Source organism: Periplaneta americana, chromosome 15 (genome assembly GCF_040183065.1).
Source record: "Periplaneta americana isolate PAMFEO1 chromosome 15, P.americana_PAMFEO1_priV1, whole genome shotgun sequence".
NCBI classification, from domain to species: Eukaryota; Metazoa; Arthropoda; class Insecta; order Blattodea; family Blattidae; genus Periplaneta; species Periplaneta americana.
Window position 1 is genome coordinate 108,646,851 of NC_091131.1, and position 27,496 is coordinate 108,674,346.

The 27,496-nt window shown below is 35.4% G+C and overlaps 1 protein-coding gene across 1 annotated transcript in view; it reads left to right on the forward strand.

Moving 5' to 3' along the window:
* The first annotated feature begins 294 nt into the window (after positions 1–294).
* The window catches only part of LOC138715730 (uncharacterized), a 102,453-nt gene continuing 75,251 nt past the window's right edge, over positions 295–27,496 (forward strand). Inside the window, exons 1-3 of the mRNA XM_069848788.1 lie at positions 295–399; positions 3,192–3,319; positions 8,390–8,471. Of these exons, the coding sequence (XP_069704889.1) occupies positions 295–399; positions 3,192–3,319; positions 8,390–8,471 (315 nt within the window). The remainder of the gene's footprint in view (positions 400–3,191; positions 3,320–8,389; positions 8,472–27,496) is intronic.

The following is a 27,496-nucleotide window of genomic DNA, read 5'->3' on the forward strand; positions in this document are numbered from 1 at the left end:
TGAACATGAATCAGGAAACTATTCGCTTCATTCTAACTGAAGACCTGGGCATGAGAAAAATTTGTGCAAAAATTGTTCCAAAAAATCTCATCGGGCAACAGCGAGATGAACGGAGAAATGTGGCTGCTGATCTGTTTCAGCATTGCCGCAGCCTCCATATTCACCCGGCCTTGCTCCATGCGACTTTTTCTTATTCTCAAAATGAAAACAGCTGTGAAAGGAAGCCATTTTGAAACAACAGAAGACGCCCAAAAGGCTGTAGCCTAATCCAGTCATTAAACAGTGTCTCAAAAGATGAGTTTCACAGCTGTTACCAACAGTGGCAGCACCGTTGCGCAAAGTGTGTTCAGTCTCAAGGACTACTTTGAAGGTGATCACGTTATAGTTGGTTTTAAAGATGTAAGTAAAAGTGTTTTTAAACCAATCTCATTGCTTTATTATCCGACCTCGTATATCTGATCGAAAACAGAAATTGCAAATTGGCACGAAATAAAAAAAATTGAGGAACGGGAAAAGAAAAAAGCTTGATAGGAGGAGAGAAAATAAAAAAGTATTATTTATTAAGAAATGTAATTAAAAGAGCATGATATTGCAAACATGAGTTTCAGCAATAAAATAAAAGAGAGACAACATGGAAAAGTTGAAAACTGTATGAGTAATGACCAGGCAGCGCATTTCTGTTTCCAACCGTGCAGCTGATCGAGTAGTTTACTCTGGTACACGTATTACGTCACGTGGATGCATAAGCAGGATAAAATTGCAAGCAGGTACGCATGGGGTCATTAAATAACAATGATATAATGTATCATAAATATGCTCCTGTAACGCTATATGACGTAGAAAGAACATTCTTTCAATTTGGTCTGAATAAATGTTATGTGATGTTCGTAAAAGATTTGCATTTCATATCCTCAGAATATATGTTTTCGTTTACAGCGACGGAATAGGTTTTGATAAATGAGTTACTTGTATATATTGTGTAAAATGTAAATATTGATAATTTGTATATTGATTTTTGTTATTATTGTGTCCCTGTAACGTCATGTGATGTAGGAAGAACAATTTCTTAGCTTAAACAAATTTTTACTGGCACTTATAGTAAAAGATATGAATTTCATAATCTCAGAATATATGTTTTTGTTCACCGTAACGGAGTTGATTTCGTTAAATGAATTAATTGTATATATTATATATAGAGTATTTGCAGTTAATGTGTATCATGTTTAGTATTATGTTCTATATTATATATTTTATTTACCAGTTCAGTATTATTATCGATATAATTATATTTCCTGTCATATGCAGCACTAATATTTTGTACAGAGCTAGTTTCGCAGTGTTAGTGCGTTTATGTGGTTAAAAAATAGCTGCACAGACCATTTCAATTTAGTAGCAATCCCATTTACAGTTGCCATGCTCCATTATTATTATGTACCGAACTAGGTTATACCTTTCGTAGCGTCCTGACAAGCATTTAGGGCCAGAGTTTCAACTCTAAAACTCCAGGATATATTAACCGATAACTTGCGTAACTTATTTGAGAACGAAAATGCTCTGCCTGGTTATGACAGAAACACTTCATCCCTTCACAGTGAACTGCCATCATTTTGGATTTTGAAAAAACATATAAGTATATTTTATTGTAATTTTTTCATATAGGCTATCAGAAGGATAATGTTTTACACCTATCAGTTTTCATTATTGTACAAGTTACAGTAATGGAGCAAAACAATGTTGAATATTTCCAAAGTTTTACTCCTGTAAGATGCACCTAACTAGGGCGACCAGACGTCCTCTTTTGTCTGGACATGTCCTCCTTTTTAGGCCTTTGTCCGGGGTCAGGGTGGATTTTTAAAAAACCAAGAAATGTTCTGTATGCATGCCTGGTATTTTGAAATTATCTGATTTGACACCTTTTTCAAGTATTTTGCCTTTAGGCGGAAGCAGCATCGACGGAATATAGTCTTTGCCAACGATCAGACTTCCATACATATGTAGCTAACTCTAAAATCATTATTAAGTTTTATCATAATTATTTTGTGATAAAATAGATATTAACATACTTTTAAGTATTATATAAGCCTAAATCCGTACTGTAATTATTTTGTAATAAAATAGAAATTGATGTAATTTGAAGTACAGACCTAATATGGGCCTGAACCTAAATCTAAGTACATATTTTCTGTTCTGTTTTTGAACAATGTCCTCCTTTTCGAAGCTTTGTGTCCTCTTTTGTATCGATGTGAATCTGGTCACCCTAACCTAACCCCTTAAATAAATTTGAGTACATTTCAAATGCAGTGATTTGTTTCGTATAATGTAAACTAACACTGCGTTTTGGTATGAATTTTACATGTATTGTAGAATTGTAGCAGACGTAGAAACAGTGGTTTTCATTACAACTCTAGAGGATATATTTGTAATATTTCAACATATCTAGGTTGAGCCACCGACGTAGCTCAGTCGGTTAAGGCGCTTGCCTGTCGGCCTGAAGTTGCGCTTGGGCGCGGGTTCGATCCCCGCTTGGGCTGATTATCTGGTTGAGTTTTTTCCGAGGTTTTCCCAATCGTAAAGTGAATGTCAAGTAATCTTTCGCGAATCCTTGGCCTCATCTCGCCAAATACCATTTTGCTATCACCAATTTCATCGACACTAAATAACCTAGTAGTTGATACAGCGTCGTTAAATAACCAACTTAAAAAAATATATCTAGATTGGCAACTCTGGATTCAGTAAAATCAACTTTCAATCGTGGCGACCGTTTGCTGTAACGACCAGAAAACACACTATGATTCAAAAACGTTTATGAAAGTCTTCACACTCGTATTTAATCATTTGTTTTTCCATATTAAAGAATGTTCATTCCTCCATTAACACCCTCTTAAAAGTCAAATGTCACTCATAGATCCGCATCTGGACTCAAGCGCTAGCGAGCTGGTCTTCCATTCATGCGGCAGAGTTCTTTACCCGGTGAAAATGTAATGGAATTTGTGGTTGACAAAACAGACGTTTTAGAGTGTTTTCTCAGGGTACTCTTGTTTCCCTCTGTCATTCCACCAGCTCTTCTTCATTTTATCACTCATCTGCAATAGTAAACTGTTAAAAATAGACTGACTGTGAGGTGAAGTCTCGGGGGCAGTACGGGATTCCGATGTTGATATAGGAAGTGCTTCGACCCTGAAATTTTTCAGGTAGTCTTTTGGGGATGGGACTTGACTCTGTCAGAGACGAAGCGAATGGCCCACCTGTCGGCACCGGATTCACGAAAGCCACCCACGCCACCTGTCGGACTTAATCATCGCATACTGTTCGAGTCAAAGTAAGTCTGTGCAAATCTCTGCGGTGTATGAGTGGTCAGACCTCCAGTCTGTCACGCAGGTGGTGCGAGTTCGAGTTTCGGTCAGACTTGGGGTGATCTCGTGACGAACAAGTTCGTAGTCTGAATTTTTCTCGGGTTTCTCCCGTTTCCTCATACCAGGCATCTATATTATACCGTCAACATTTCTCAATTCCGTCATATTCCCCGAACGCCGACTGGCGACGCACGGAGGGGGCTGGCCTGGGGAGAGTGGGTTTGCCTGCTCGAAACTTAGTTACGCATCGAACCTTAGTGTAGTCAGCCGGTGTGGCTTTGGGAATAAGCCTAGCTTGAGGGTTAGCACAATAGATCTTGAAAGATTAGTACCCTCCTCCCGAAATTCAATTTCATTCCATTATTCCTAGCCTGTACAACGGGCCGACCCGAGTTCGGTCCTCGATGAATCCAAGCTAAGTCACTCATATAAACACAGAACTCGGTTAGCGTCATACCTCAGTGAGAGGTATTTAGTCGTTGATATTGTCAGGCTTATCTTCTCACTGTAATAAAACTAATTTCAATTAAAATCACACAGTGCAATGTTCCTCTATCACTTATACTTATATTTGAACTTATTTACTTAACATTTTGTGACGCACGAACATACAGAATAAAACATTTTCAAACATTAACTACGAGGGAGAGTCAAACAGTAACCTTAATAATTTATTGTTTCATTAATTGAATATGTACAATAAAACTACAAACACTTCATCACTTTTCAATATAGTATAACAGGAACGCTTGCACTGAACGTAGTGGAGACTATGTTGAAAAGTGATGAAATGTCTGTAGTCTTATTGTACATATTCAATTAATAAAACAATTATTAAGATTACTTTTTGACTCTCCCTCGTACATTGTAAGAATATGGTTATATAAAGTGAACAGAATTTATAACGGGAAGATAATTAATGTTACCGTCGTGATAATGATTATTTATTAAAACAGCAGCAAGTGATAGAAAAGATTATCACTGCATCAGCTCGTGTTCTTACTATATTCAATGATAACAATCGCCCTAAAAGTCACCGCTTCGTAAATGACGACGTTCAGCATCCACTTCCACTATTTTAACAGTTCTTTAACTATTTTCCATTTCATTACAGTTAAACTTGATGTTATTTTAAGTAATACATAATTTAACCCTATGTACATCTTTCATTTACAAGAAAAGGAAAACATTACGAAACGCTAAATCTAAAGCTCCATTTTAATGTCACTATACGTACAATTTTATTAGGAGCAAGAACAAAGTATTTTTAATCGTAATCAAATAGAGAATTTTACTGTGCCGTAGGATACCGACTCAAGAAACGAGAAGGTTTCTTCTTCAGATAAAATTTGTTTATCTACCGTATCTACTTGCCTACCTGCCTTGTCTATCTACTTACCTGCATACCTGTCTATATACCTACTTGTCTGCATAATCTACTTCATATAAGTGAATATCGTATGTAATGAATAAAATCTATCGTCTCTCCTGTGTAATTTTTTCACCTTTTTACGTGTCTGTCTGTCTATCTGTCCCATTTGACATCGTTTGTAGCTCGGCACTAGCGCGCTGTCTTCCATCTAGACGCCCTAGAATCATATACTCCGGTCTGGTCGTGAAGGAATTTGTTGTGGACAAAAGAAACGTTGTAGAAAAGTTTTTTTTTTTTTTCGGGGTACTCCGGTGTCCCTCTTTCATTTCGCGACCGTACTCCAACCTTCTCTCATTTCATCTATCATCCGAAATAGTTAAAAAAAAAGGCTTTGGTGAAGACTTCAGGATAGTCGGGTTTCGTTACAGAGTTAAGAGTTTGGAACTCCCACCCTGGGGTTTATCACGGATGGGATCTGCGTTTATTAGGGATGAGATAGGATGATCCACCTGTCAGCGTAGGATTGACGAATGTCAGGTGGACCACCTGTTGGATTGGAAAAATCATCACATACAGGACATAAAATGGGCCAATGTGAGCCTAAGTGCAAAGGATCCATTGAGAGTACGGCCCTAGAAAAGCCAGCGAGCATACATTCTACTTAGTCTGACTGACTTTCTTTCTCTCTCTTTGTTCGTTCGTTTGTTTGTTTGCTTCTTTCTTTCTTTTTTCTTCCTTTCTTGCATCCATTCTTATTGCCTGCTAATTCTCTATTAACTGATCTAAGTCAGGAGAGGCAGTAGAGGAGATGATACTAAGGGATATGCTACTGGAGCTGAAAGGCAGTTGTGAACAGTATGGAATGAAGAGAAATGCAAATAATACGAAGACGATAGTCATAAGAAGAAAAATAAAGAAGCTAAACTTCCGAATTCTAAATGAGGCAGTAGAGCAAGTGGACAGCTTCAAATACTTGGGGTGTACTGTAAGCAGTAACATGAGCCGCTACCAGGAAGTCAAAAGGAGAATATCAATGGCAAAGGAAGCTTTTAATAGAAAAAAGTGCATCTTCTGTGAAACTCTAGAAAAAGAACTAAGGAAGACACTAGTGAAGTGCTTTGTATGGAGTGTGGCATTATATAGGGCCGAAAATATAGACATTACGTCGAAGTGAAGAGAAACGAATAGAAGCATTTGAAATGCGGATATGGAGAAGAATGGAACGTGTGAAGTTGATAGGCAGAATAAGAAATGAAGCTGTGTTGGACAGAGTGGATGAAGGAAGAATGATGCTGAAACTGATCAGGAGGAGGAAAAGGAATTGGTTGGGTCACTGGCAGAGAAGAAACTGCCTACTGAAGAATGCACTGAAGGAATAGTGAACGGGAGAAGAGTTTCGGGCAGAAGAAGATATCACATGATAGACCACATTAAGAAAATTAGGTCCACACCTGTGGAGTAACGATCCGCGCGTCTGGCCGCGAAACCAGGTGGCCCAGGTTCGAATCCCGGTCGGGACAAGTTACCTGGTTGAGATTTTTCCGGGGTTTTCCCTCAACCCAATACGACCAAATGCTAGGTAACTTTCGGTGCTGGACCCCGGACTCATTTCACCGGCATTATCACCTTCATTTCATTCAGACGCTAAATAACCTGGGATGTCGATACAGCGTCCTAAAATAACCAAATAAAATAGAAATAAAATTAAGAAAATTATATGGATCATATGAGGAGACAAAGAGGAAGGCAGAAAATAAGAAAGATTGGAGAAAACTGGGTTTGCAGTGAAAGACCTGTCCTTGAACAGAACGCTGAATGGATGAAATTATGATTATTGCAATGATGATGATGATAATAATAATAATAATAATAATAATAATAATAATAATAATAATATGATAATGATGATGATTATTATAGTTTCGAAAAGTATATGATCCATTAAAATTTATTACTTGTAGCTGCTAGCTTACAACGAAGCATAATTATTTTTGTGAAAGCTCAATTCTTTACGAATAGGTTCATAAACAGTAATTATAAGCAATTTTTGTCAATTAGTTAAAGATAAAATACAATACATAAAATAAGCTGAATTTCAACATTATTCTGTATTTAGATGTAAGTTGCAAGAGTATAATTCCGTTCGTAGGCCTACCTCATAATCTAATATTGCGCTTCATGTGATGAGAAGGTAGAAAATGAAGTATGAAAAAAATCCTTCAGAGAAACATTGAGTCGATAAAACAAAGAAGTCGCATTTTCCATGTCACACATCTCAATCTCGTCCCAGTGGGAACTTAGTTCCTTGTAGCAGGTAAATCAGCTCGCACGAGGGGAGTTTCATCCCTTCTATCACCCCCGGAGTGGTTGTGCTTGATAAAGATGATATGTAGGGTGTTAAGCTTCACTTTAACTTACTCTCGTCTCTGAAGGGATTTTCGCTTTTTCCTCTCCCACAAAAAAAGAAGAAGACGAAGAAAGTTTAAAAACCTGTTCCTTTGCTCTCATCTCATGTAGCTGCGAGCGACGATTTAGGAACACCCCTGCAAAACTGATACAAGTGCAAGTTATGTTCTTGGGAAGGTCATGGCTAGGATAGTTGCGAAATTTTGTCACCTTTCGTTATATAATTATATATATAACATAGGCTAATACAAGAGTTGAATAAATTAAAATCAACAATAAAGTATACTGCACTAACTGTCTCTTGCTCGTTAAAGATTTGTCTTGGTTGATCCTGAACCTGAAGATGAAATTATCCCGAAATATTTTAATATTAATAGTCCTCTAAAATGTCGCTTGTTATTCACATTATTTTGTCGACCTAGTTCTGTTTTATAATTCTACATTGGAAAATAATGTACAAGTTATCTTTTATTATCTAAATGATGACAGATGATCTAAATGTTGCTAAAATGAGCATTTAAACGTTATGCATATGACAAATATTGTCATAATATAACTGGCTTGAATATGTATAATCAAAACATTTGTACAATGACATCAAAAACTTTTTCCTTACATTTTTATCGTACCTTCTCTTTTTACTAGAACCATGCAGGCTTTGCTTAATAGTAAGTTTTAGTTGCCATGGTAACACTTTGACACTGCATAAGTACAATCATGACATAGTCAAAAATGTAAGGAAAAAGTTTTTGATGAGATTTTATCTTAGTTTATATTTCTAAAAGTATGACACAACCACTATTACAAGATTTTCTGAAATCTGGAAATCAGGCAGGTTCTTTACACGATAATTTGTTGCATATCTCGATCATGCTGATGATAAGTTAATATTTAATACGTGCATGTTCCGATAAACGGTAAAAACGTCGAGTTATTAGATTTCTATTCTGTTATTCGGAATACTGTTCATGATCTTATGTTAAATTACTTATGTACATACATACATACATACATACATACATACATACATACATACATACATACATACATACATACATACATACATACATACATACATACATCTCTGACGTGTTTAGTTTCAATTATATATAATCATTAAAACCTCACTGTGACATGTGTGTACTATATGTAAATCATGTCCTACAAGTATCATTTAAATATCACATGCTACAAAATATTTTAACATATTTCAATAATCAGTCTGTATACAGTCTTATAAAAAAGCTTTGTTGCACAGATACTTCATAAGTCCCAGAAAGGAGGCAGTGCGAATTGTCAGAAGACGTGCGGCCTGGTTCACAAGAGAAGGACTAGTTGAGGTAATGAAATTAGTTTTGTTTCGTTGTATGTCTAATCTTGCGCACTGTCTCCTTTCTGGGACTTGCGAAGTATCTGTGCGACAAAACTTTTTTTAAGACTATACACATACCGGTACAAGAAAATTATTTGTTTAATAGCTAGCTAACTTGCTTGCTTGTTTGTTTGTTTGTTCGTTCGTTTGTTTGTTTATGCGACAAAACTTTTTTTTAAGACTTTACATATACCGGTACAAGATAACTATTTGTTTGATAGCTAGCTACCTTGCTTGTTTGTTTGTCAATACATTATCTCCACGAAATCAATCGCATTCAATATAAATGGCACGGAACAGCTCGCTCAGTTGTTGCTTATTCACACTTGACACTGATATTCTGCTCTGAATGACTGACTTCGGAAGTATAATATACGAAAACCGATACCATCAGTAGAAGAAGGGAATTTGTCTCTCTGTACTAACAATAGAAAAACTCACAGGACAAACAGTGCGGTAGGTAATTTAAAAATAATAAAATAAAGAGTGATAATGTTCCTCTTAGTTATCGTGCAGAGAATTGAAGAAATACCTGGACAGAGGATGGTTTTAGAATCGGTTTTACAGTGCATTCTTTCCATAAGCATTTGAAATGGCTTTTTTTAAAGACAGAAGTCGGAAAAAGTAAATTTATGGGAAATTGAAAAAAAACTCTCTGGAAATATATTGTAATTCCGGTCATGTGAGCTGATAGACTAGGTTGTTTGTTGATTTTAAAGGGACACTATGGTGAAGTAATGGTGAAAAAAAATAATAAAATCTACTTAAAAATTTATTGTGACTCACTGTTTAGACTCAGCTCAATAAAACAATTAATTTATATTCCCATGACTATTTTTAAGCTTCTGAGCCAATATGAACTAAACATTTTGAAAACTTTGTTGCAAGGAGCTTTTTTTACTGACGTCAGTTTAAAAAAATATATATTTACAAAATATAATTTCAAAACTATTAGCACTAATGGCTCCAACTTTTGTACAGATGATAGTACTGTAGACCTCTTTATGTAGTTTAAAATTCATAAATTTTGGATGAAAATTGTAGAAGCTTTAAAAATCACATATGTCCCCTTAAGTAATTTTGTTTAGATTTAAAATATGAAAAAAGCCGCCCTTTAAAAAAATTAATTTGGTAACAAGTAAAATCAAATGAAATATAGATATTTTAGTTACGTTCTTGAACTGCTTTATTGAAAATCGTACATAATCAACGAACAAATAAGATAAATGGAACAAAAATAGGAAAATATCATGAATGATGAAGAGAAACCGATATTTTCACTTGAGATGTACTCTTTCTCTCTCATCGCACGTTGCATTGCTGTCTGTAGGCCAACTTAAAAGTTCTTCATAAAATGTCATATGCTCACTTGAGATGTACTGCGTCGGCTGTCCGTGACTGCTTATTCAATATATTCGCAGCTACTCTCCATATCTGAAGGCCGTTTCCTTTATCCGTAACCTGAGGACGCGCCATGCCATACATACTTTCAGAAAATGACTTAACTTCTTGAATTATTAGGGTAATTGTTTTTAAAACACAACTTATGGGACATAATAAAATAAACATGTCAACTCGGTGAAAATACAGCGTGATGCACGTGCATATTTATGATTACACTTCAGATATTATAAATGTAATTTATACTTGAATAGAATTTTGTTCTTTTTAAATCTCGCAAGCATAACAGTACTGTTTTTCTTTTGTTAGTATGTCAACTAGATAACGTGTGTTATTGTCAACTTACGAGACGTGTAAACAGCATGTAGCATTGTGACTTGCATTCATAGCAATGATAATTTTGTAGGCAGGAGCGTTGTCTTGACGGAAGAGAATTCCAGGAGACATCTTCCCTATTCTTTTGTCTTTGATACAGGGACATCATTTTATTTTTACTTCAATTTTTATTTTACCTGAATTTTTTAATGTACTTCATTCCCACCCCCTCTACTAGTAAACTTCCAACCGTTCTCAACACAGAACCAAGGCCGCGTACATGCAATCAAGCAGTACTGAGTTAGTGAGTATAGTACGTTCCAGAAATATGTTCGCGTTTTCTAGTGATGAAAGATCTTTCAATATTGAATCATATTTTCGCAAAGGTACTGTCGTCCGTTTGCCTACGTCGCATCCCGGTTTCCCCCACCCGCTTCTGCTGGCCCCTCTGTAAATGCTAGTAGTTGGGCTGTCTTAGCTCTTTTCTGTAAACATTAATTTCTGTTAGGAATTAGACGTCTACGTAATATTATACAACTGTTTAAAATAACTTAAATAAAAGGGCCTCGTTAAGTAATTAACTGTCACGTGATTTCCCCCCTTTCTACGACCCTGCGACAAAACCACTTGGACGGACAGTAGATAGCATGTCTGGGTAATTTTACCTTTTCGGATCGGGCAGAAGTGAAGATTGAATTTATAGTACGTAAGGTACGTACTCTTTTATAGAGTAGATACAGAATTATTTCAACATGAGTTACTAGTACGAAGGACGAAACTGGTCATGGGAATTAGGTACAATAGTCTGTAGTGCGATAATATGCACATTAGAACTGAAGCCTGTATCGAAATGAACGACCACCGTTTTCAAAAATGCGTTTAAATATCCACATTATGGTTATTTTTCAATTTAACTTCATTCTCTACAGTGTAGGCTAATGTGCGGTAAACGGTATAATATACATTGCATAATGAATACGTCCGAATGGATAGCTCAATTCGTGAGTAAAAACATTTATTGCTGATATTTTACTGCATTTTGATTAAACAAAAACCTAATGAAAATTATCAAACTCAAAATCGCGATATTTCCTAGTTTACGTAAATGAACTACTTTTCTCCCCTCCTAACCTAGTAAAGTGATTTGTTTGTATTTTACGCCAGTATCATCGAACTCCAGTCGTGGAAGGGGGTAGCAAACGATGTTTCCGATTCTCAACCGTTAATCCAAAGGTATAGCCAAGTTAATATTAGAAATGTTAGTAAAAATAAAATGATGTCCCTGTACAACCATGTTCGCATTGTTTCTCAGTAATCGTTTGACTCAGTTCAGTAATCAATCATTAAGATTCCTTTAACATAGCAGAATATCACGACCATAATCTTTCTTCCTGATGCCTGTAGTGGAAACTTGCGAGGTTGAGGAAATCCACGATGTTGCCACCCGTACTTTGAATTTAAACTTTAGATCTATGTTTCAGCCATATTTTATCTACTATCACAAATCTACAAGAAAACTTGGGATTTTTCTCCTCGAATAAAGCCAAATTGGCAATAGAGCAAACAGTCTTGCACGCTTTTCTTTCCCGAGTCGAAATCTTTGACACTCACCCGTCAGACACTCAATAGGGACCCAGATATTCATTTCTAATTGTTCCAACTGTGCCACTTGAGAAGCTTATTGTTTCAGCAATGCGTCTAGTAGTCAGCCGACGATTTCCCATGGTTAAATCATTCACGCGGTAAATATTTGTTTTTAGTAAGCCTACACACAGTCTGTGCTCGAGTTGCTTTCTTCACGTGTTCGCATGTTTTCTTTCACGTCTGAAATCGCGGCATCTATTTTATTCTCCACCCATTGATATAAAGGAACATAACTCACTCCACATCCAACACACATTGTTGAATTTCGGTGGGCATTAGACACTTTTTTCAGGGGAATTTATTCACCATTATTCTCTATCTGTCAAAAACGTTACCCAGTCACTGTTTTTGATTCGAAAATATTTTTAACTGCTAATGATAAATATTTGAAATTCTGCATAAAAGACAGGAAGAGAATAAGTAAGCAAATTTCATTTTTGTAGCAGCACCATATTAATACAAATCTGTTAGGGACAACAAATATTGTACAACGTATTACCTTCAATGTTATCTATACTTATAATTTATATAATGCAAAATAGCTGGTAATACAAAATTAATCAGAAATGCGTAATAATCACAAAAATACCTAATTCATTAGCTGCTCGGTAGCTCAGTTGGTAAAGCAACTAGCTACGGACTGGTAAGTTCCGGATTCAAACCCGGGTGATAGTGGAACTTTTCTCGTTGCCAAAACTTCTTGAGCGCCCCAGATGTCCCCTCAGCAATGGAATACCTTTACCCACTTACCTAATTCATACCAATCATACTGATTTAAACTATCACTGACTACATTGTTACTTTTTTCTTTAGACATCATCCTGATTGTGCTGTATTTTAATTGTCTCGTAATAATCTCTTTCTATTACCTAATATTATTTGAAATATATTAACATTCTATGTATTTTAGTTTAATTCTGCTACACAGTTTATTTCAGTGTTTAATTAATAGTTCATAATATTTTGTTGTTTAATTTGTAAATAACTTTTGTATACATGTAACTCTCATCTAAATCAAATTGTTGGATTCTTTGTAAGTTCATGCATATGTATATACACTTTTTGCTGGTTGAGTGGAAGAGAAGGCCTTACGGCCTTAACTCTGCCAGCTAAAATAAATCATTATTATTATTATTAATTCAAAGTATGGAGAGATATGTGGAATTGATACACGCATGGACTACTTGTGATGGGTTGAATTATTTTTTTGCTTCGTAAGAAATTACGTATCTTATGTAAAGAGACGACTCATACATTCATACTGTTCTGTACAAGGGCAGGTCTTTAACTGCTAACCCAGCTTTCTCCAATCTTTCCTATTTTCTTCCTTCCTCTTTGTCTCCGCATATGATCCATATACCTTAATGTCGTCTATCATCTGATATCTTCTTCTGCCCCGAACTCTTCTCCCTTTCACCATTCCTTCCAGTGCATTCTTCAGTATCCCTCATTTATTGTTCCTTGCTTAGTGTCGTACTTCACCAAGAGGTCATTATCTATTGATACCTTTATGCTGTGTTCCAAAATGAATATGATACTAGCAAAGTGTAACAAGAGAGAAATTATCGGATATTGAGAGAGATATGCCAAAATGTAAAAGGGGATTGTTATTCCTATCACTGTCCTTTATTACCCAAAAATATTTTCAATTATTTCTTTAACACCTTGTATATATGAAATGTAGACGATATTTTGTTAATTGTCGGATGGAATGGGAGTCTCTGTACTGATATATGTATATATTTATTTATTAACACTGCAATTGGGAATACTCCTAGTGACAGTGGTATAAAATATATAACATTATAATAATTACAGAAATAAAATAAATGTAAAATTGTCTCTCTGTAATAAATACTAAATGCAATAATCCTTAGACTATAAATAAATACTAACGGCGAATGACAATCTCAAGTGTGTGAACATTAAAATAATAATAAATAAAAACTAAACTATAATTATTAAAGCATACTTAAACAAAAGTAAACCTAACTTACAAGTAAACCTATTTCTACTAAACCCAACCATTGTCAACTTAAGTAATTACAATTCATCTTAATTACATGTCAACTTAATTAGTTTACATGTCAAATTAATTACATGTTAACATAAATAATTTCACATTAACTTAAGTAATTACATTACACCTACATTACCATTAAATCTCAGCCTAACCTTTTCAATCTTTCCTTAAATGTATTGATTTCGAGAGGACCACCCTGAAAGATTGCAGCAGATAATCTGTTCCAGTCTGCAATTGTGCGGTTTGCACAGAAAAATTTTGCAACTTCTGTTCTTTGTTTTCTGTATGTAAACTTCATAATATGATTAGTCTTGCATAAGTATGATGGTGTCACTAATCTGGTATTGATGTCGGTTTATGCGCTAAATGTCGCTTTTCGTCGTCTTGATTCGATCATTTTCCATCTCTTCGCCAAGTCCTTCCCCATTTTGACACATTTTGCTGTCGTGGGTTGGACATTTCATATTTAATCAATTTTTTTTTTCTGTAAGGATCCCAACCTACCACTCCATATTCCATTATTGGACGAACAAGGGTTATGTATGCTAATTATTTTGACTTTCGGTTAGCTTTCTTAAAAATTCGCATAGAAAAATGTAGTGATTTTCAGGCTTTCATTTTAATATAAGTGACTTGTTCCTCCCAACTCAGTTTTTTTTTACTTGGAACCTGTCGATCTTGTTTATATTACATTTCCTGTTCATGAGGTCAGATATACCCGCCTGTTATTTTGCTTCATAGAGCCTTCTATTTTACATAATAAACATTCTTTTCCATAAATTAAAGTAATTATGTGTTTATTATTTATATTATAGTCATGTTTTTACAGAATTACATATTTATCTAATGTAAATACGAAAATATAATAGTTATTTATGATACAAGTTTGCAAAGGTTCTCTTTTTGGTACGAGTGTAAAGTTTGTGAGAAAAGGCCAAAAAGATAACTTTACGAATGTGTGTCATACAATGTTCTCGTACTATAGCACATATTTACATTAAATAAATATATTTTCAAGTTGGAGAAGTTATAAGATCATAATGTCATGGCCATCTATATTCAGAACCATTAATAATTAAGTATCCATGGAATGGCAGCCTATTTTATTCATATTCACGATTTCGTGGCCATTTAAACCCGCCATATAATCTACAAAACGGTTAGAAACAGTTGAATCATCAGTCTTGTTACAATGACTACTAGGCTTACATGTAAATTCAGAATAATAAGGTCTAAAATGTAGATATGAATGTTAAATTTGTTACTTATTTGTGTTAGGCCTACGTGTAATGAAAAATCGAAGCAATGTATTAATTTCTTGCTGAATGAAGTTTGTACATTGAATATTACATTTTATTTGGTAGTGCGTAAAATGAATAGCAGTGTTTGAAGTGATTACTTACTCTTTACGCACTAGTGTTTTAAAGGCTCACTTTAGGCACTGATAACAGTGGGTAAAATGCAACTTTACGCACTATCGTAGACACTTTACATTTATTTTGTCATTACATGAGAACACAACGTACAAAAAAAATAATAAAAGAAAAGGTACGTTCCAACAGTGTTCACAAGATATTGATTTCCTTTTTTCCCGACAAACAACTTTTAGATACTTAGATCACATTTCCTCGCTACACTTCAATTTTCAATTTTATACGGTGTATACAGAGTGATTCACGACGAATTACCGTCACTTATGGAGCATATTCCCGAAGACATTTTGGGCAAACACTGTCATATGAACATGTGTCCTATTCTCAGTATTTTCAGAGTTATATTAATTTAAAGTTGTTAAAAGATGCCCTTTTTCTTTAGTTTTAAGGGTAAAAGAATGTTGCAAATAGAGAATGAACTATTCAGAAGTATACTTTCTTTAATTGGCTAGTATTCTGGAGCTAAAAATGTGTTGTTAATTCCTCAGTTATTTTGTACAGATTTTTTTTTTTACAATTTTTAATTAAAGATTATATTATTCTTATCTTTTGTCATTTAGTTTCCTGTCAAAAAATCTTACAGCTATAATACACTCAGGGACAAAAAAAAACGGACACTTCTATATTTGCTTGTATTTTGTTGCCAATTATTTCAAAATGAAACAAAACCCATTTAAACAAAATAATGTTTCATTTAGCACCTTATAGGACAACATTTGAAGAAAAAAAAATCTCTGATGAGAAAATTTACAAAAAATTACAAAGGACGTATAACTATGGCATCGTTTGGTCTAACTGTTTTTTATGGTGCCTTAAACATTAAAAACTCTTTTTAGTAACGGGTATTACCCCTCTGGCTTGAATAACTGCATCCATACGTCTTGGCATGCTCTCAATTTGGTTAGCAATATCTTCTTGAGGAATAAGTTCCCATTCTTCGCCAAGTGCTCGCCTCAACTCTTGTAACGATTCTGGTCTCGGTCCTCTATTCTTAACACGCCGTCCCAGCATGTCCCACACGTGTTCAATTGGGTTCATGTCTGGACTCCTTGCTGGCCATGGAAGAACATGGATTCCCACTTCTTGGAGATAATCTCCGACCGCATGGGCAATATGCGGCCGTGCATTATCATGCATTAAAACAAAATTATCGCCTACAAATTGGCAAAATAGCACAACATGATCAGCCAAACATTCATTTATATACCTATCAGCTGTTAGTCTTCCATTTTCAACAAAAACCAACTCTGTACGAGCATCCGTACACACTCCTGCCCAAACCATCACTCCACCACCTCCATACGGCACATTTTCGGAAATGCAACACTGTGAAAATCGTTCTCCCCTCCTTCTCCAAACTCTTTCACGTCCATCAGGTGAGCACAGATTGAAACGGGACTCATCGGTGAACAGAACACAACCCCACTGTCCATTTCTCCAATCCCTGTGATCATTTGCAAAACGCAGTCGTTCAACTCGATGCATCCTGAGAAGTCTGGGACCAGTTGCAGGTCTACTTGATATCAGTCCACTTGCTTTCAACCTCCTTCTAACTGTTTTGGCCGAAATTGGGCGTCCATGCATGTTAACAAATTGCTGGGCTACACTAGTAGCTGGCAGGTTGCGCTCCCTAAGAACTGTCAACACCATATACCTGCCTTCATTTGGATTTGTAGCTCTTGGACGACCCGAGCCTGGTCTTCTGGTATATTCTAGGGTCTCTCTATACCGTTTTATGGCATCATGGGTTGTGCTTCTAGCCATATGCATAACATTTGCAATGTAATGTACACTGCGTCCATCATCGTAAAGGGCTACAGCTCGAGCCACATCTTCAGGTCGGATCGTGTTTTAAGACAAATGTTACAACCCCACTTAAACTCAGAAAATGTAAAAATAAAGAACTAACGAATGATAACGATAATGAAGCACAAAATGGTTGAGACAAAATTGTTATAGCTGAGACTCCGAAAGCAAAATTGGAATATTTGGTTGTAATGGCTTGTTTATAAAAGCAAAAACAATCAACAATGTATACACGTCTCCATAACAACAGATGGCTACCATAATATTGTATGAGAAGATAATGTTTTGCAAAATACCAGCAAATATTAAAGTGTCCGGTTTTTTTTGTCTCTGAGTGTATTTATAAAACAGTTATATTACCGGTTGTTCTGTATGGTTGTGAAACTTGGACTCTCACTTTGAGAGAATGTGTGAGATTAAGGGTGTTTGAGAATAAGGTTCTTAGGAAAATATTTGGGAATGAAGTTACAGGAGAATGGAGAAAATTACACAACGCAGAACTGCACGCATTGTATTCTTCACCTGACATAATTAGGAACATGAAATCCAGACGTTTGAGATGGGCAGGGCATGTAGCACGTATGGGTGAATCCAGAAATACATATAGAATGTTCGTTGGGAGACCGGAGGGAAAAAGATCTTTGGGAAGGCCGAGATGTAGATGGGAGGATAATACTAAAATGTATTTGAGAGAGGTGGGATATGATGACAGAGACTGGATTAATCTTGCACAGGATAGGGATCGATGATGGGTTTATGTGAGGGCAGGCAATGAACCTGCGGTTCCTTAAAAGCCATTTGTAAGGAAGTAAGTATTATTCTTACACACGTATAACAACAACAATTGTTACAGATCACACGACATCTAGCAACTTGATTCTTTAGAGTTCAATTTTACTTCTTAACCCAGATAAGACTGAAATATTTTTTGTTTAAAAATACGATTTTTTTGTATGAATTATTTAATTGTAATTGATATAACACAACAAAGCTATTTTTAAATTTTTTATGTTGATAGTATCCAAGATTTTCAGTGTCCCATATATAGGACGTCAGTCATATCCCCATGCAAAATCATTATATGACATAAGTCGTTTTAGCACTAACATATATAAATTGTTTAGCTTAACAATAGATAAAATTAACACAAAATTATAATATCACTCACACACAATAAGATTATTGTATTTTTCGAGAATGTTTATGCTGTGTGATACGTGATAAAACATTTTACATGTACACCAACATCACACTTCATACATATTATTGTTGTCTTTGTGCGACACTGTCTGCATCGAGTTTGTTTTTCTTGAGATACCACAAAATGATTACTTCCATCAAACTTTGAATCTTTTTGCTCAGTCTTAGATGAGATGGTCTACCGCAGTGGTCGTCAGCATTCGCTGAAATGGGTAAAGGGTAAGTGCAGCAGAATTAGGTAGAGAGAATACCCGCCAGCAGCCACAAATGCACCTGCGGGTAAAAGACGATAGCCCGAGAGTGCAGTGAGTTGAAGACTCTTTGATTACTGCAAAGAACACTTTGACGTACGCATTTCTCTAATTATTTCAGTACCTTACATGCCCCTTCTACGTAACTCTGAAAGTGGTGGTACTCAAGTGAAAAGGTTATCAGGAATAAGCGACAGAATAATCCATCCAGGTTTGTCACTATTTCCGAATATTGAAGAATTACACTAGCATCCAAACCCAGATTCTTGTTCTCTCCCGAGACACTAGTTGCAGCTCCTTGATATGGATCTATCCACAATATGTGTCAATATTTAGTAGCCCCTGTCCATATTTTATATTCATACTATTTTATAGCCTTTCCCCAGATGAATTTTTGCATCCATGTTTCCCGAAATAAGGTACCATTGCTTCATCTACAAAATGATTTTCCCCATGGGGAGCATATTCCTGAAAGCGTTTGTTCAGATGATCAAATAAGAGCCGTACCTTAGTAAATTTATCAGCTGCATCAATTTCATCATTATTGCATGCGTGGAAATTAGCTATTATAAAACTCGAATCTATCGCCAGACACTGCATTCGCAACTAGTGGGTCATGGGTATCCAAGCTGTTTTCCCAATACATTTGGCGCCTAGGTAGATCTACTTATCCACTAAGTAGCAGTATTTAGATAAATATTTTCATTTCACAATTGGTAACATCACCAATGAAATTCTTCTGTGCTGGATATTGGTTAGTAAATTTAACCAGCATATAAATATCATCATCAAATAATTGTGATGGAGAAAAGTTTGTTGAGGCCCGACTTTAGTGGGAAAAATATAGTATTTCCCTGCTGTATGTCAACTTCTTCCCAATTGAAATTTATTATTCTTTCTCTTCATCTATATATCGGTTGCTGAATCACTAGTATTTCTACTGCCATTCTCACCGTCGCCTTTACTATGTTCATCATCACCATTTATGACTTTCGTCATCATAATCATCCATTCCCTCTCCTTGTGTGTTGAGGGTTACTTCCGTCTCAGCTCGCAACTGACTACCAGGCATATTGTTAATTGTAGGGTTATTTTCATCACCCGAATCCTCATCAGTTACGTTACCACACGCATTTTTGTTGATAAAATGGTGATGGAAATGTTATTGCACTTAGATATAGCAACTTGGTCGTCCTGAATCATTTGTAAGGCTTCATTTAGTGAAAACCCCTATAATAACATGAGTACCATCAGTCTCACGAAATGTCCCCTCTTATGACTGACGTTCTACATGTAGTACGCCTAACTTGGTCGTCCTGAATCATTTGTAAGGCTTCATTTAGTGAAAACCCCCTATAATAACATGAGTACCATCAGTCTCACGAAATGTCCCCTCTTATGACTGACGTTCTACATGTAGTACGCCTAACTTTACCATGATATGGCATAACACTAAACCAAAAATTGAATCTAATTATGAATTATTATATACGAAGTACATCATACGAGTATGCCCTATCAATATCAAAAGCATTATGCCTATAACTAGTGATATATACCGACTTCGAGAACAACATGTTCTGCTCCACAGCCATGACTCACACAAATATGTTAATAACAATGACTATGACAGACTGAACATAAGAAAAAAATTGGAGGCAATTTACAACACATAAGAATTATGGTATCATGATTGCCGACTATGAAAATCTTACACAACAATGTTAAAAAAATAAAACGTCCGGTGTTCTATATATAGGACGTCAGTCTTATCTGGGTTAATGTATAGTCTTTAAGGGTGCTATTCACAGACATTTCGCAGCACGCGCTATGAGAGTACTAATCTAGCCCCGGCTATCCACTGGTTACTAGTACAGAATTCAAATCATATCCTATCGCTAACACTGGTTTATGAATACGAAAAACGCTGATCATCCACCGGAAGCCCGCGCTAAAAATGTCTATGAATACGGCCTAAAGAGTTTACAAGAATTACATGATTTGTAACAATATTGTTGTTATAAATGCGTAATAAAAATGTAATTTTGTAGTTTAAAATTTAAAAAAAAACTGTACGAAGCAACTATGGAATTCACAACACATTGTTAGCTTCAGAATACTAGCCAAGAAAGTGTACTTCTGAATAGTTCATTCTCTAATAATTGTAATATTCTTTAACCCTTAAAACTAAACAAAAAAGGTATTTTTAACAACTCCAAATTAATGTAACTCTGAAAATATTGAGAATGTGACCCATGATTATATAACTTTTTTACTCAAAACATCTTCGGGAATATGCTCCGTAAGTGGAGTAACTCCTCGTGAATCACCTTGTATAAAATCTGCGACAAGTTTATCACAAGATATTCTACTAATTCTTACGTGTTTTAGAAGCTTCTGTTATTTACTTCGTATATATTTTTAAAAAAGAAATAATGACCAGTAACTTTCTTTTTTATAAAAGAAGCAAACACAAGCTAAAGGAAGTAAAACATTGGCTATCCTAGTAGACAGCCTCTTAACTTGTGCACTTAAAGTAGGTAAAGTGTGGCTCTGGGTTGTGTTATAGACACTTTAACGTGCATAAGTAAACGCCGGGGCGCTTAAGCTAAGTGAGTGTTAGCATAACAGGATAGCATGCAGTGCATGGCTCCTACTTCTGACAGAGGTGTTTGAACCGTATCTCTTTCTGCATGCTAATAACATAACACCTCTATTTAGAATCTAAGGATTCCTAAATTACTTTCTCCACAGAGAAAAGAAGAAGTCCAACCTTAGCTCAGTTACCAGACTGTTTCTTATAAAAGGGACTCATTTTCGTGTTTCTCGTTAGTTTATTAGTAGGGCCGTGACATCGATATATTTGTATTAGTCTGAGGTGAACATACGACGACCCGGACAAAATGTAGTCGACGTGTTTCAAGTACAGGCAGCGGAAGCGAATTTGACACACCTAAGCAAGCACGTTCCGTGTTTTGTATACGATTATTGCGTATTATAAAATCAAGATAATACAATTATTGTATAATAAGGGCTAATATTGGAAAGGTATAAAATACTGGTGAGGTTGAGAACTCATACTTAAATTGTCACAAATGTAGTAAAACATAAGTCTGAAAAGATGTTTTTTTTTTTTTTTTTTTTACTTAGAATTTTTCATTACAGTTTTTTAGAAAGCCGAAAACGTATATGGTGTACAATTTTGATTTCTCCATATGTCACTATTACATGAATTTATTTATCAAATCAATTTCGTACCTTACTTTTCTTGCATGTTGTTTGCCTGGTTTCGGTTCTTGTTGCAATGACTAATACAAATACAGTATACCGATGTCACGGCCCTGTTTATTAGATATTTGTGAGGGAAAACCGGAAGAAGGGCACATTCGCTCACAGTACTTCCGTTTCTCATACCAGCCTCATTTTAAAATTCCTCCATTTTCTTCACATAATCCTACTATTGACTGAGGTTCCGGTTTCCGGCATATGTATGTGGAAGGTAAGTGTAAGAACTGGCATTTTCCGCGTCTGTGGATTAGTGCTAGAGCGCTGGTTTCCCATCCCGGGAGTCCCGTGACCGATACCCGGTCTGATTGTGTTGAAATTTGTGGTGGACAAAGACGATGCAGAGGTTTATCTGGGGGTGCTCCAGTTTCCCCTCTTCCATTTCACAACACTCTCCATCTTCTCATATCAACTATCATCTGAGATAGTTTAAAATAGCTTGGAGTGAAATCTTCTGGTTATTACAGTACGTGACTCAAATGATAATATAGGATTTAAGGACTTGGCAGTGCAGTCCCTGATGTTTACGAGATAGCCTACTTATTTGAGGATAGGACCTGTTCTGTCAGAACTTAGGCGAGATGGCCCGCCTGTTAGCATCAGGTTAACGAATTTCACCCACACCACCTGATGGTATAATCATTGCACAATGGGCCAATGTGAACCAAAGTCTCGAGTCTGGTTCTTGGTGGTAAGCCAACCAGTCAATCCTCTATTTCTGTCGGAAAGCAAGCCTGATGTCGTTGAATGCGTAACCAGAAAAGTTTCCATTTAAATATCACAGTATTGTGGGAAAATCAATATTTTTGTTGGACATATTTCGCTCTTATTGTACCTTCGGGCGCATTTTTGAACTATACTTGAGATGAGAGCAACTTATAGTCATTGTGTACAATTTTATTGTGATATTTTCAAGTCAGGACATGTCACGTGATCAATATGAACAATTATAAAGGGAAGGTATTCGTTTAACTATTGCAATAGCTAAAGGCAGAAAGTGATTTTTTTATTTATTTTACATGGTAACTCACGTTTATATTTCTCTGGAAAATAAAGTTAAAAATATTTTATAAAAAAGAATCGTGTTAAGGAGTAATTTTGTGAATGAGCAGTTGATTTATTTTCACAATTAAATTTGTGAACCTTAATTCATTTCAATTCAACTTTTACTTTTGTTAAGCTACTAGCCTATGCTATCAAAGTGTCTCCATCTATTTTGGGAACTTTCAGTATTCCTGTTTATGTCGCTTACATATATTTATTAAAAAGCAAGTCATGAAAGACTAAATACTGCAAAAGAGCCAAAAAACGGCTTCAAGAACTTATATTAATATTTCGAAACAACAAAACTACTTTAATTATTAAACCTACATACATGACATTATTTTCTTTCTTTCTCATTTATAAAAACAAATTATAATTTTACATTTTATTAGTTTTTGTAGATTTCTTTTAAAAATTTTAATGATAGTTTTACACTTCCTTTTGAGGTTACTTTTTCACAATAGCTCATCACACTACTTGCGAAGTACTCTCCTATACGTAGATCAAAAACTTCAGCCTCATTAACACACTCGTATTATTTTAATTTCCTTGTTGAAGAACTCACTTCAATTGATGATATATCTGAATAAACATGAAGTTTTACTTTGTACTCATTTGATGTTATTCAACTTATTTTATGTCGAATTTAATACGGATACTGGTGGTGGTGGTAGTGGTGGTGGTGGTGGTGGTGGTGGTAGAAGAAGCAGTAGCAGTAGCAGTCGTAGTGGTAGTAATAATGATAGTAGTAGCAGTGGCAGTAGCAGCAGCAGTTATAAGAATGATAGTAGTAGTAGCAATGGTAGTATTAATGATAGTAGTAGTAGTAGTAGTAGTAATGATAGTAGCAGTGCTAGTAGCAGCAGCTATAAGAATGATAGTAGTAGTAGCAGCAATGGTAGTATTAATGATAGTAGTATGTGTGTGTATTTATTCACATTGCAATGGGTATATACCCGGTGGCAGTGCTAACTAATTACACTCAATAATGACAATAATAAACTTATTAATTAAACATACAGTTAATAATAATACCAATAATTAATACTAACAACAATTAATAATAATAATAATAATAATAATAATAATAATAATAATAATAATAATAATAATAATAATAGGAAATATTCTAAATTAAATGAAGCACGATCACTTAAAATAACATTTAAAATAAATCTAATTCGTATCTTAAATCTAAGTTCGAACTAAAACCCACGAGTATGATATGTTCATATCTGCACAAGTACCTTTCAACATTACACTCATTTCGCTGTCAACTCACTCACTGCACTGGAACTACGACACATTTCACTGATTCTATCCTGATTTCACTAACACTTCAAAAACATTTCACTGTTCAAATACTTTGCACTCCCACTATAAAGTATAAAGCTTCCCTGACACTGACACAACACACTTCACTGACACAACATAATTCTTCACTGATACAACACTTCAATAACAAAATATAATTTACATCCTCTACATACTGTGTATAATTACCATCTATTAGTAAAGTCCTTAAGCCTATTTTTAAATACGTTTTTGGTTGTTGGTAAAGCCTTTAGTAAGTCTGCAGGTAAAGCATTCCAGCCCCTGATAGTATGATTGAGAAAATAAAACTTTCCAGTGTCCGTCCTCTGTCTTCTTTCCCTCAATTTATATGAGTGGTCGTTCCTTGAAGAGTAATTTGGCGGTTGCAACCTATTTTTTTATTTCTCTCCAGGCAGGCTCACCTCTGTATGTTTTGAACAGTGCGCATAATCGAATTCGCGTTCTCCTCTCCTTGAGTGTGTCCTATTTTAATGGTGAATATTTCCGACAACACTTGAGAGCCCGTTTTAGAATCTTTTCCAGTGTCTTAATATGTTCTAATCTGTAAGGATCCCAACATGCAGCACCATATTCCATTACTGGACGTACTAGTGATTTATATGCAATCTCTTTGGATTTATCAGAGCCTTTTCTTAGTACCCTCATCACAAAGTGTTACGCTCTCCATGCTTTTCCCGCTGTGTCCGTAACGTGTTCCCCCCCAGCCGAGATCGCTGCTAAATGTTATTCCGAGGTATTTACATTTGTTAACTTCCGGAATGGTTTCACCCCCTAACGTATACGATGCGACTATTTTATTTCTTTTCCTTGTAAAGCTGATGGCTTTGCTCTTTAGAGAATTTATTTTCATTTTGTTGGCTATTGCCCAATCGTTTATTCTATTTAGTTCAGTCTGAAGAAGAGTAGTATCTTCATAACTTTTTATTTCCCTGTATATCATACAATCATCCGCGAATAAGCGAACCCTAGACAAGATATTAACTGGCAGATCATTTACAAAAGCCAGGAATAGAAGAGGCCCCAAGACACTCCCCTGTGGGACTCCGGAAGTAATTTCAATTGGGTTCGATAATTCCTCCCCTACCCATACCCCCTACCCGTAGTAGCAGTGGTAGTAGAAGTAGTAGCAGTTGTTAGTAGTAATAATAGTAGTAGCAGTGGTAGTGGCAGTATTAATGATAGTAGTAGCAATGGCAGTAGCAGTAGTACAGAACCTTCAAATAGACGTTCATTCGTGAGTGTAGTGGTGGTGGTGGTGGTGGTGGTGGTGGTGGTGGTGGTGGTGGTGGTGGTGGTAGTTTTACTTTGTGCATTAATATTCTGTGAGCTTTATTTTATTGAGGTAAAAATTTTACGCACATCACCGACAGAGTACAAGAAACAATAAGTATTCGTAATTGTAGAATATAGCAACTCGTCTCAGATTTATGTATTATTATCGAATATCGAAGATATCTTGGTGATGGATGGATGGATGGATGGATGGATGGATGGATGGATGGATGGATGGATGGATGGATGGAAATGAGAAGGAAATAGATAAATTCATAGGTAGACCATTTGAGAGACTTTCCTCTAAAGACAATTATTACAGAGCTGAAATGTATAAACCTGGACGTAACTGGCTTCCAAAGTCATGTTGATCATCCCATGTATGTAAGTTCAGTGGTTGTCAAGCCAACTGCAATATGTCGACGCTCATAAACAATTCATAGGCGCCTAACTATCAAGTTACGGCCATTAGCTACAGCCGAGAAGTTGCTAATTCAACTTGGTTTAAGTACACAAGTACAAGTATACTTTTTCTATTTCCTACGGACACGCAATGAAAACTATGGAGGGAAGGGACAAAACATTTGAACATCTATCTGAGGGACATAACTTCATTGCTCCGAGCGACTGACGCGAAGGTCTGGGGAGAAACTTCATAAACAGTCGAAAGAAGAGATAGAGAAAGAGAGAGACAGAGAGAGACTACAAACAATTCTCGCATGACAGGATGGCTCGCGACGACTGTCATCGACGCAACTTCTAAGTAAAACTCTGTAGTTACATCAAGATGTAGGGTTCCGAAAAAGATGAAATAAATATATTTAAATATTGTTAAAGGGAATGAATAATAATTAATGCCGACCGAAATGCACGTAAAGCGTAAGGAACGTAGCAGTAAATATTGAGTAAAATTCACGGTCTTTGTTTCGAAGTCCTACTAGAATATGACTACTTTTCTATTATCATAACAAAGGAAACGGAAACTTCACACTATATTTAATAAGACAAGTTCGCGAATAGAACAATAAAAAATTAATAAATTAAATTAAGATAGTCACGGAAGGTATTTTACTTACATCGTACGATATTTAATTCGAATTAGCAAAAAACAAAAAAAAAAAGTTAAAATGTATTTACAAATACGACTAGAGCCATCTAGTGTCAACTAATCTAACTACAACGGAATAATGGAAATGTTCGTTGTTCTTACAAATGCAATGAAATTTTAAAGAATAGAAATGTAGTTCTTTGTAGAATTAAGAAAATTTCGTAAATTTATTAAGTGTAAACTAGTTCATGCTGAGGAAATTGATGTTGATTGGTAACTTCTTAATTTATTGATAATTAAGTTATGGTGTTCCTCATTGATTTGTGAAAACATTTACAAATCATCACAAGATAAATTGACAGTAACAAGTCGACAATATTGCAGTTTGATGGCTCTGACTGGTAGAAATTTAATGAATTGCATTATTCGCATACAAATGATAAAATAACAATAACAATATTTACGGCATATTCTCATATGCTTAGGCCTATTATACAGTATACCAGTTCACTTGTCTCTTTGAGTTCTTTACTTGTTCTCTAAATAGTACAGAGTGTCTACATCAGTGATGTCAAAGCAAGCGCATTTTTCTGACCTTGACGTCGTCCGTGGGCAGCAAGCGCTAAGTATGGAAAGAGGAAGGGTTGTTTATATGAATAAGCAACCTGTTGGATTAAGAAAACAGTGGTGCACAAACTTCAAACGGAACGTGAAATTTTATGTCGTTATTTTTATATAGCTTCTTTCTGTTTAATATTATCTCTATTGTCTGTAAAACAAAAGTACTAACACTGATTTCTTAATATTGCAGTTGTGATTTAAATGTTAATAACTTAATAGAGAGTCAAGAAGGAATATTAACATAAACTCCATAGTAGTATATTTATACTGTATAAAGTTAATGAAACACATCATTCATAAAGAAAGTGATATTCC